A 12,702-nucleotide genomic window follows, 5' to 3' on the forward strand; every position below is an offset into this window, starting at 1 on the left:
ACTTTAATCTCTAGAACAGCAAAGTCAGCTTGGTTCCTCTTTACAGTATGTTAATTTTTTTTATTTAAAACAGTGCAAGTGTAGGTTAGGTACCTGACTGAAGTCCACCTCTCTCAACTGCCTCTGGTGTGGCATCAGTTTTATCACCACCTTTTTCACAATCTTTTAAGCATGTTTATTGCATTGTTTACACTGAACAAGCATATGTTTGTAGCATATAAATAATGGAAGTACTCCAGCAGATGACATTACATTTGCTAACGTATGTTCATTTTTTATTTCAGGTTTATTTTATGTAAACATTACTGAAGAGAGGAATTGTGAACTTCGTCTGAAGGCTGGAAAATTAGACCATGAAGCAAGGGACAAATATTCTGTAAAAATTAAATTAAAAACCTTAACTGGATTGTTAAATCCTTCAAAATCGGCAACAGTTGTAAGTAGAAGTTTATTTTCTTTTGTTCACCAGTTTAACACTAAATGTCAATAGCATTTATTTTACGCCAAAAAAAGTTTGTTTTAAGTCCACTTTATGCACAGATAGGCTAATATTAACTGGACCTACAGTTTAAAGTGAATATCAAACCCAGGACCCCTGAATTACAAGGTGACAGATGTCACCAGGATTATCATATGTTTTATGATAGCAAGATAAAAGTTATCAAAAGAGGTGGTAATATCTTTACAGTTCAGTTTGAAATTATTATTTTCCCAAATTGAGAATGTTTCCCAAAGCTACCAGAACTGATAAAACTTTATATAATGTAGAACTGTAAAAGACAGTATTAATAACAATGGTGGAAATAGCTCAACCAAAATTTTCAGTAAAGAGCATGGATATCAAAGTTCTAAATTAGTGGGTACAATTTGCAAAATGTGCCTATACATTTTGATCTGGCACCTAACTTAAGCTATTTTGGTTTCTAATGTAGACATGTTAAATATTGAAGTTTCAGATAATTGGAGGAAGCTAAACTTTATTTATATTTCTTTGAGCAATTAGCTTGTGTTCTTTGTATTGTTCTACAGTTTTTTTCTTTATTGCTTTCTGCTGCTGCTAAGTGTGAAATAAATGATCACTTGTAAACAAGAAAATGTAAGATGCCTTATTCTGAAATTGTACACAGTACCAATCAATCTATTGCCCTGCACTGTCAAAGATTGGAGTAATATGGATTGGTACAATTTGAAACATTACTTTTCACAATTGGGAAAAGAGAGAGGCGGTAGTATATAAATACAGAGAAACTAGTACTCACTTTTATCCGCGAAGTTGTTTTTTCTTTTTCGATTAATTTCAGTGGCCACTGCCACCATCCTCGTTGGAACTTGCTGTACTGTTGCTTGGCATGCGTCTTTTGTTTGTAGCTCTCTGGCTGCCGCTAGGTGCACTGTTGTTAACTGTGCGTCTCGGTCTGTGTCGTCTGCTATTTCTGGGTGATAACTGTTGTTATAGGGGAATCCAAGTGTGGTGCGTTTGTGGTAAATTTGGAAGAAAAAAAATGAACAATTTCCATGAATTTTGTGCCAGTAGTGTGTGGCAAAAATGTACAGCTATAGCATGATGACTATCTTCAAGGCAAATCTGTGAATACTCTCAGGCAAAACATTAGATATTGATATAGTAAAAGCTATTTTGTAATTGGCATGTTGTTCAAGTAGCAACATTGCTTGAACATGAAATCAGTTTGGCCGTCTTCACTTGAAAAGATAGAATATTTATAATTTTATTACATGTGAACTTTAGGTGGAATTACTCCTTTAATAGTGCTGAAATTACTAATATGTAGGGCTCGGAAGTTGACCTAAAAAATCTTAAAAAAGACCGTAAAATTATTAAAAATGACGTAAAACTGTTAAAAAACGACCTGAAAATATTTTTTGCTCTTAAAATGAAAGCTTCATTTTTCATAAATTACAAGAGAGTAGTTGAATTAATTAGACCAAACACGATTGGTGTTTTAAACTACTGATGCAAATTAAGTGCTAATATAGTCTTCTTTATTTTCACTTCAAGGTTTCCTAAAATCGATGTATTCTGTATAAGTTATTTATCTTTCAGAGTGATACAGTAGTCGGTCAACATCTGAAAATACAGCTGTGTTTCGCGTACATCAGATTATATATTTTTTTTATATTGAGTCTAAAACCACAGATTAAAGTGATTATAGTGGCCAGCAAGGGAATCTCAAAATAGGCTTCACTTCACACAAAATATTTTAAGTGCTGGAGGAAACATAAATGTACCACAATTAATAAATTATCCATTGCCAAACATTTCAGTTAAAAATAATAACGTGCATTTTCTTATTTTCGATTAATGGCAAACTTAAAAAAGACTAAGTCAGGAAATTTAAATACATAAATTATGCTAGCAAATGCATTTCAAATTCACGAAACAGTAAGGGAGAAGAAAAATTAAGAAAAAATATAAATGTCAAAAACTACTAAAAATGCAAAATAAAAACAACGTTTCCTGGTTCTAACTTACGGGAAACTGATTGATATCAGGTTTAGCATTGTTTTCTAGGCTCAGAAAAAAAATGATTTTCCATCAACTTCTGAATCCTACTAATGTGTTTGTATGAAAATTTTGTACAATATTTAAAAAGTTGTCATTTGCAGGTAAACATTCAAATACTTGATGTGAATGACAATGAACCAGAGTTTCTTTTCCCTGTTCCCGAGGATCGTTTCAGGAGAGGGAAATATTATGGGGCTATTCCCAGCGATTCACAAATATCAACATCTGTACTGCAGGTTAAGGTGAGTTTTATGAGTAGTAACTTATATTTATTCTTGTACGTACAGTCACGGACACTTCCAGTTTGTAACAATTCTATTGAAACAATTGTATCCTTGCAACCCATAAGTGTCCGTGACTGTACATGGTGCATGCATCGACAAATTCTTCTAGTTTACGGTTGTTACAAGCATTTAAACATGTTTTTGATGTTGCATTTCGGGGAGAACAAACATTCCCTTCATCAGACATTTACCGTATTTGTAGTTATAACTGCAACACTGATCAAACTACAAATAAATGTCTGATGAAAGAAGTGACTCTTCTCCTGAAATGTTACATCAAAATACATGTTGTGCCACCAGCATGGCACAACCCATAGTCATGCTGATGTTCAAGTCATTTCTTATTGGTTCGCACAACCTCCGTTTGTAAATATTAAAACAAAACATAAGTCTCGACTTACGTGTTGTTGAATAAGTTCTTTTCAAATCCTGATATTTCGGACCTGTTGCCAGATCCTGCCTCAGTGTTGGAAGAACAAAAAAGAAATCATGTTTAAGGATAAAAGTGAAATTAAAGTGGTTAAAAGGATAAACCATTTTATTCAACTTTTATCCTTTGATGTGATAAATGGTTATTCTTTTAACCACTTTGATTCTGCTTTTATCCTTTAATGTGATAAATGGTTATCTGTTTAACCATTTTTATCCTTTAATGTGGCTTTTTGGATAACCCTGAGGAAGAACCTGACAATATGGGTCTGAAACATCGGAATTTGGAAAGAACTCGTTAAACCACGCTAAATAGTGATCTATGTTTTGTTTAACATGCTAATGCTGGATAAAGTTTAAATTTGTGTTCCTTAAAAAAAATACACAATTGCCAAGTTGGAAGCACAGTATGTTTATCATATACTAGCATTGAATATATTAATAAATTTAGTTGGTAAAGTTAGAAGCAGAATGGCACTACACTACATATTAATACTTTGTTTTAACATTTGACATGCTTCTCATCAATTAACTAAAGTATCATATTAATAACCCATGGTTTAACAGCCCTGTAAGGGCCTTGGCCTATCTCCCAACTGCCAGTCTCCCTCTCAGAGGTGTGAAGATCTATAACCAGGAATGGGGTGACTTGGGGTCAGCATGTCAAACCCTCAGCCGTTATAGAAGATTTTTATGACTGGGTTACGCTACTCACTCATAGTTCCCCAATTTCTTCACGATGGTGGGTTACCACTGGTCCTATACACAGGCCAAAAAACCAGAGACTGAACCCATGCCGTCCCACAGTAGAAGTCCAAAGCACAGTGCCTTAGACTGCATGGCTGTGGAGGAGGACAACAGTATCATGTTCTTCTTGAAGTGTAGAGTGACCAGCCATGTGAGGTTGTGTTGTTGTATGTGTAGCTTGAAAAAGTTCTGGGAAACCAAAACGAAATGTCGCAGATTAAAATCAAATAAAAACCACTAAAAGTAACCATGTTAGATTATTTTGCAAAAGTATCATATTACTAGTCTTTAAACTGTAATATAACATTACATGTCTTCTACCTAGGCTCAGGACAAGGACAGCGGAGACTTTGGAAAGCTGGAGTACATGATAATGCCAAACGAGAGAGGTTCAGAGTACTTCACTGTCGATCCTACGTCAGGGGTCGTTAAGAATACACAAAGCTTTGATGCGATGGCAAAATCGAAGCTGCCATTTCAATTCAACATAGCAGTGAGAGATAATCCTAACGCCATGAAGGAAATTCATTCATCTAATGCACCAGTTATTGTAAGTAATACTACAACTAAAATAGGTTTGCATCATGATTAGTAATAATGGTAAATAATAATAATTATTAAATTATTTAGGACCACATCAGAGTTTTTACTTAGATGATATTTCTTTAATCACTTGTCTCATACAAGTATTTTAAAATTCTCTTTGGTAGACAAATTCTACTGTTTTAAAATACCTTCTACTGTGTACTATGGAATATACTGTAAACCAATTGTAGGTTTACTGTACAACTACTGTACTGCAAAAACAATGTGAATTATAATGCATAATACCGTATTGGCCCGAATATAAGCTGCCCCTGCAAATAAGTCACACCCTAAAATTTGAAGGAGCGAAAAGAAAGAAAAAAAGATGATACCGAATATAAGCCGAGGGAAGGAAACAACCATTTACCGGCAGATTCAGGGAAATATAATTAGGTAGGTACATATTTTATTTTATCACAAATACAGTACATACAAAATACAGTATCATTACTGAAAAATTAAGGTTACAATTGTGTGCTATACCTACTTCAAAGGTAGCTTTCGGTTAACTACCGGCACAATACTTATTAGGCAACAAAATTTGAATATTCACCGCCATCTCTATTGTCACTACTGACGTCACTTTCGGTACTCACTCCATCACTCTCACTGCTTTCCTCCAAAACAATATTTGATTTGACGAAATGTCAAATCCATACATTTATTTTAGTTGTTTATGCGATTCTTCAATTGCATTTTCAGTTGTATTGATAAGAAATTTGTCATTACTGATAATAGTATTGTTTTCACATAGCAATATACTGAACACAATAAAAGCTGTTAGTTGTAGAAAACATTAAGAGACAGGATACACAGTTGGACTACCAAAAACAGTAGAAAACTTTAGCAGTACAGTTCATCAACTGAACACAGTAGGTTTTCAAAACATCTGTTGATCTACTGAAAACAGTAGGCATATTTTCAGTGGGGTTCTTATACATTTGTTAAGCAATGAAGTCGTAAATTCAGCTTCCATGATTTCCTTTTTACATACCTTTCTTAGATGCCGACATGACCAATAGGAGTGGTATTGTAATTAGAAATGTAATCACCAATACGGCCAATACATTTCTGGAGTCTGTGTTGCTCGTGAAATACACAAAAATGATGAGTGGCACTTTTGCAGGGACAAATTTCTTTGGAAATTATGTAAAATGCACAATATTTTATTTTATACTGCTATTTAAAGGTTGCTTTTATAATTAGGACCCATTTTTTTTTGATACTTGAAAATTACAATAATTAAAATTTGTTCAAACACTGATCAATATTGGTGTGTAAATATTCTCCTCCAATTATATGCATCAATTTACCAAGAAATTTGTTTTATAATATCCAAGAATTCATCAGAATATTAAAATGGATGTTATGTAATCACAAAATACAGTTTTTCATGCACAATTTGTGCAAAATAAAAATAAAGTTTGAATTTTGCACAATTCCGATGCTAATTAGACTCAGCGAAAGTGTTGCGTGGCATTTTTGAGCAGTCTGTACAAGACCAATATGCCCAAAAAGTATCGGCTGGTATCAGTAGATGAATTCCAACTGATACATCGGCATCGATATTTGCTCAGCCCTATTATTGTTTATAACAACATTGTAGAGGGTAATGGATTTTGTGATTAAATGATTATCTGATATGAGAATACTTTATAAAATTTAAAATATTTCTATTTTTAAAGCAAAACTCTGCTAGCTTAATATGGTATATGGTAGTTCCAATACAAAATATAAAAGTTACAAATATCTGAACTACTTTAATTTTTTTCAATTTCAAAGTATAAGTATCGGGTCAACATGGCATCAGCTCAGTCTTAGTAATTTTTCAGATTTTGGAATTTCATTAAAGTTTTTTCAAAAGGAGAGGAATTCTCAAAAACAACTTTGCTGGCACAGACCAAAATTTCAGTGTTGCTTTAACCCAAGAGGTAGAAAATTGAGAAACAAAAATAGAGATAGAAGTGGCTCATTTTTTAATATGAACTTACCATTTTGGCTCACTCCCCTCCCCTATTTTTCACTCGAATGTATTTGATTATGGAACATTTTCGCTGGTTAAAAAGTTCAAGTAAATATGAACAACACTTCTACTTCCCAGATCAACCTCATAGAGGACGTTCATAGGATGATCCTAGTAATCGACGATGCCAGGCCAGATCGAGTGAAAAGAGATGAACCAAAACTAGTGAGAGTTTTAGAGGAACACAGCAATCTGATAGTCGGGGTTGAAAAGATGACCGTGAAGCAATATTTGTCTGACAACGGTACGGTTGAATCTGACAGCACCGGAACGGATGTCTGGTTTTATGTCGTAGATCCAGAATCTGCGACTATTCTTCCAAGAAACAATTCTAGAGTTCAAAGGTAAGTACAACTTAATATTCTTCAAGTTTCTTTCACAATTTTTTTTGAAATTGTCAATATTTCATGAAGATCTTGAACAGTTTCTTGAAAGAAACCACCATACTTCTGATGACTTTTGTCTTGGAAAAAGTTGCATGAATTTTTTTTAGGATGTGACAGATAAATTACCACTCTATTGCATATGTACGAGGGGGTATCCAAAAGTTTTAATTATCACCATGAAATAAAAAACATACAAGAGTCACTTGCAGTGGTCAAAGTTAGTTCTTCTCCACGTAGTCTCCCTCGAGAGTCACACATTTCTGCCAGCGTTTCCTCACCTGTCTCAAGCCCTCTTTGCTCGAAAACCACTGTTCCACTTCGAAAATTACATCCTCTCTGTCGTCAAATCACCGACAATGAAGTGGTTTCTTCATCTCGGGAAAGAGGAAGAAGTTGCTTGGTGCAAGATCAGGCAAATAAGGTAGATGCTGCAAAAGTTCATAGCCTGACCCGTGGGTTGCGACAACGGATGCTTGGGCCATATGGATGGGTGCATTTTCGGTCAGGAGATGGACGCCTTTGCGGATCATGCCACGACGTTTTTGTTTCAATGCATCACGCATTTTCTCCAGAAGGTTGCAGTAGTAATCGCTGTTGAGGGTCTCGCCCTTTGGAAGGTAATCGGTTAAGATTACCCCATGGCTATCCAAAAAAACAGGCAGCATCACCTTACCGGCAGATTTCTGGACCTTCGCCTTCTTGGGAGGGGGGGAGGATGGATGTTTCCACTCCTTGCTCATTTCTTTGGTCTCCGGATCATAGAGGTATACCCAGCACTCGTCCATAGTGACGAGACGAGCAAAAGAATCGTCTTCATTACGCTCCAACAGAGTCAAATTCTGCTGGGAAAAGTTGTGGCGAGTTTGCTTTTGAAGAGGTGTCAACCAGCGAGGTACCCAGTGTGCAGACACGTTATTCATGTGCAGTTCCTCATGAATAATCCTCCACGCACTTCCGTAACTTAGTCCAGTCTCCGCCATAACTCTTTCCATGGTCGATCTTCTGTCGTTGAGGATAACGGCCTCCACTTTCTTCACCATGACAAGATCATCCTTGATTGAGGGTCTACCCGCTCCTGGCTCGTCTGTCAGGGACATGTGACCACTTTGAAAGTTCCTCTTCCACCTCACAATCGTGTCATATGATGGGCTTTCGTTCCCATACACAGCTTTCATTTCGTCGTGGATTTGGCATGCATTGTTGCCCTTCAAATGGAGGAACTTTATGACACTTCGGCTTGAGTTGCTTGAGTTGCTGTTTTAAGTCCACTTTATGCACAGTAAGGCTAATCGGGACTGGACCTACAGTTTAAAGTGGGATCCGAACCACTTGTGCCTCCACTGGGTATCAAACCCGGGACCCCTCGATTACAAGGCAATGACGCTACCACTGCACCATGGGGGAGGACCTTATGACACTTCGGGCTTCAATTTTGTTCATCATGCAAGTTGATGTCTTCTACAGCCTGTGGAAAGAAAACTACGTTAGACAAAGATTTGATATTTGCACAAGTATGCATGGCAGTGACACTGATTATGCACAAAAAGTTTCATATAAATATCTCTATAACTTCTTTATTATAATTAAAACTTTTGGATACCCCCTCATATTTAGAGTGGGTCTAGGGAATCTAGGACCCCCCCTCCCTTTCCCTGAAAGACTTACCAAAGTGAAATAAGCAAAACACTTGTTTACTGCCGTACAATATAAAGTTGATTTATTTCTGCAGAACTTATATCAACGTAATGAATAGATTGTGATTATACAGTTTTCCATCGACAGTGACTGCGAAAATTTATGCCTGCCACTACTAACAACAACTTGCACAAGAAACATTGATGAGGAAGATTTTCTTCTTTTGGTGCATTTTTCTAATGTATATATTTATAGAGAGCCATGGTAACTAATTCATTAGGGCGTCTGACTACCATACGAAAGGTTCGACAACCAGCGGGGGAGAACTGGGATTTTTTTTCACCCATTCAAGCGGCTCTGGTGCCCACCCGGTGTCATATAAAGTGGGCACCTGGAGAAATCTCTGGGGGGAAAAGGCAGCCGTGATCAAGAAAGTGTGGGGCTCTAACTCCACCCTCCCTATATGCATTCATGGCATGGTGCAAAGCACAGGGGAGCACTTTACTTTTTTACATATTTATAGAATATATTTTACGATGTTTTTCAATTGAATTGGTTTATTTAAATCTTTTCATTTTCAATTTCAGGTCTGTTTTGGATAAGGATTCTGTGTCAAATATTACCTTTGATGTTTCTGGTAATCTTAAGGCTACTGCATCAGGAATTCATCCACCAATAGAAATTGTGAAGCAGAAAGCAGCTGTAACAATATCATGGGACGTCTTCCCTTATGCACTGATTGTTATCGCTTGCATTATTCTTGTTTTGGGCATTGTTGGAATAATTTATATTTGCATCTCATGGTCCAGGTGAGTAAATAATATTGTTATTAATACTGTTTTGTTATTTTACTTTCAACTTCATTTCTTGCTCTTGTTACAGTTATTCATAATGCCAAATAAAATATTATTTCTACCAAGATTCAAAAAATGGAAATATAATGGCATGAGAATAAAGTTACTCAGACATATGTATGAATCTTATTTTAAAATTATTTCCTCATTAACTAAATAGCAAAGTTTGTGTCTAGAAATACAGATAATCAGTTAAGTTAATTTGAGTGTAAAAATTGAAACAATTTTTACTTGCTTATCTAATAATTTTGCTAAATATGTAGCTGAACTAATATGGGTATTTTTTTTAATATTATGAAGGTAGTAAATATTTACTTCTTTTACAGGTATAAAGCTTACAAGGAGAGATTGCAACGTCTTTATGTTGTACCTAGATATGATCCAGTGTTTGTCGAGCCAAATTTGAAAGAATATGAAACACAGGTATGTTATGAAAATTGACAGGCAAGCAGTATCATGTTTGTACACACATTATTTTTGAATAAATTTTTTGAAATAGGAATTATGTTAACTGAATGGACAGAAACAACAGGGATTTTCCAAAATCATAATACATTGAAAAAAGCAACTGTTGAGAATTAAATATTCAATAAAATAATTTTGGCTGCGGTGGCTCAGTCGGTAACGCGTCTGACTAACTACCATGCTAAAGGTCCCGGGTTCGATCCCCGGCCGGTTCAAATCCGTGAACTTTTCTAACGATGGAAGCGGCCCTGGCGCCCACCCAGCATCGAATAACATGGGTACCTGGGGGAAACCCTGGGGGGTAAAGGCGGTCAGGGGCATGATGCTGATCACATCACCTCCACTCACGACCGGATCAAGAAAGTGTGGGGCGTTACCCCCACGCCCCCTATATGCCTTCATGGCGTGATGCTATGCACAGGGGAGCACTTTACTTTTTTACTTTTTTTTTATAAAATAATTTATTAAAATTCTTCACAAGTGTCCATTGTACCACATTCATTACATCAGAGTTGAGACAGGTACTATATTGCCTGACCTAAGCATATCAGTGTACCAATTATATTTGTAAAATTGCAGCTAATTCTGTTGATGTAATTTTATATAGATAACCTGTAATTTAATGCAAATTTACTGCCATTTTGTTATTTTTTAAAATAAAAAGGCAAGTAGTAGACAAAACACTGCATATGTAGATTAAGACGTAACCTATTTAAGTTCAGGAATCATTTCTAAGTTTATATTGATAACTTATCAGCTTCAATTAAAGTTTCATATTGGTCAATCTGTATTTCATATTTATAGCAAAAATTTTCTTGCGTACCTGTACCTGGCTATAGTATTGTTCATGTAGAAATATCAACATTTAAACCTGGCAACATTGATTCTCAGCTGGAGCAAATTAAAATTGATGTTGTCTTATGATGTCAATGTCATCCAGTGAAGAACCTAGGGGACACCTCCTCTCACTAATAGGTCTGCTTTCCTTACTACAAAATGCGGTTTCAGCCCAAAAATCTGAATTTGTAAATGTTATTTCAGGGTATATTAAATTGAAGGTGACTGCCTCTCACTATTCTTTTATTTTTTCTGGTGATGCCCATAATTTCAAGAAAAGGTAAAAATGCCATCCTCCATGAAGGGGGTTAGCACAGAGTTGTACAACACTTGGATTCCTGTATTCGAATCCTGCCCTGGGAATGAGTGTTCTTTGCGAGTGTCCCTTCATCAATTTCATCATATTGCTCATCCTCATTGTCATGATTAGCCAAAAGTAGCAGAAAAGCTATGCTAAATAACAAAAATCAGAAAATCAAATGTAAAAAATGGATAAACTTAAGGTTCAGATGCTGTACATCTAAAGCAATTGAAAAGTACAGACTTATTGATATTTCGATGAACAATAATACAGCAAGACTCACAATAGTTTTCCTATTAAAAGTACTATAAAATTATTTGTTGAAAGAAAGAACAATGAATGAAAATACTATAGTAGTGGCTCCAGAAAGCAACTATTAGGGTAAACTTTGCAACACCTCATTATTTTAGTGATGTCATCTCTAAGAAAATATTTCTATGAATTCAATTAGGCATAACGAACAGATATATGTTAAAGGTTTCATTCTTGTTGATATATTTACATGTGCCGTTTCATTATAAATGATGTTCTGTTTCAGGTTTTGCAGATGAGCGTTCCACTTGATGACAGTGATAGCTATAATGACTTGCAACTTGACTTCAGCAGTAAAAACCATGCTTTCAGTCTGGACAATGTCAGCTACATAACAAAGGACAATGCAGACAGTATAGGTGGGTAGAGTATATCTTCAGTAACTATTTTTTTTATTGGTAATATCAGTTGTGTTAATATAGTAAAAAGAGAAAAATCAGTTAATTTTTCTACAAGTAGGAACAGAACTATATTAGGAGGAAAGCACCTACTACTCTAATCATATAAATAACTTTTTTAATACCTTGTGTACTTAGGTATCTTATGTTTCTTGTCTATAGGGTTTATCCACAATCTTGAATCTGGGACATATATATTTTTATGGTTTTGGTGGTGCAAAAGTGAAGTCAACATCAAAATGACAATTACACTTTTGTGAATATGCCTTTGCTTTTTTTTTTTTTTGTTAAAATTTCTTTATTCATGAGCGAAGTTCAGTCTGCAGCTACTCTACCACTTAACCAACAAAACTTGTTTCTATCATAGTAACATTTTTCTTTTGTTAAATTGTAGAAGCATTCAATTCCATTTGTCGTTATTAAGTATTTCGGTAACTAACAGTATTAAAAGTAGATTTTAAAAATATATATATTTATTCACACAATTCGAAAGTTATTCATTTATAGTTCAAAACTGCTCATGTATTTTGTTTTGAGGTCAATGTAACCATGCTGACTCTAGATATATATGTATTGAGGTTCTGTTGAAGCTCATCAAGAAAAAAAAAACTTTCATTACTGCTCTTTTAAAGCTAGGTACACCTGGTGGTAGCACAGTCCAACAATATACAGAGGTAGCTTTGAAAAATGACTGGGATATAGATTTTGGGGACTTTTAGGGTACAAAGATAATGAATTGCACCAAACCATGAAGGCACATACCTGGTAATGTCATCACATTGTAATCAGTGGGTCAAAGTTTTTGATACCCGGTGGATTCACACAGTGTTTTGGATCCCACTTTAAACTGTAGTCCAGTAGACTTTCTGTGCATAAAGTTAACTTAAAACAAACTCAAAAACTCAACTAAACCTAAAAAAGG

General features: G+C 35.3%; 1 protein-coding gene across 1 annotated transcript in view; it reads left to right on the plus strand.

Annotated features, from left to right (window-relative positions):
* Positions 1-12,702, plus strand: part of Cad99C (cadherin 99C) — a 187,935-nt gene that overhangs the window by 170,801 nt on the left and 4,432 nt on the right. Inside the window, exons 21-27 of the mRNA XM_083142085.1 lie at positions 285-436; positions 2,626-2,766; positions 4,310-4,534; positions 6,671-6,936; positions 9,201-9,422; positions 9,794-9,890; positions 11,609-11,741. Of these exons, the coding sequence (XP_082998211.1) occupies positions 285-436; positions 2,626-2,766; positions 4,310-4,534; positions 6,671-6,936; positions 9,201-9,422; positions 9,794-9,890; positions 11,609-11,741 (1,236 nt within the window). The remainder of the gene's footprint in view (positions 1-284; positions 437-2,625; positions 2,767-4,309; positions 4,535-6,670; positions 6,937-9,200; positions 9,423-9,793; positions 9,891-11,608; positions 11,742-12,702) is intronic.

Source organism: Lepisma saccharinum, chromosome 20 (genome assembly GCF_977018435.1).
Source record: "Lepisma saccharinum chromosome 20, izLepSacc3.1, whole genome shotgun sequence".
NCBI classification, from domain to species: Eukaryota; Metazoa; Arthropoda; class Insecta; order Zygentoma; family Lepismatidae; genus Lepisma; species Lepisma saccharinum.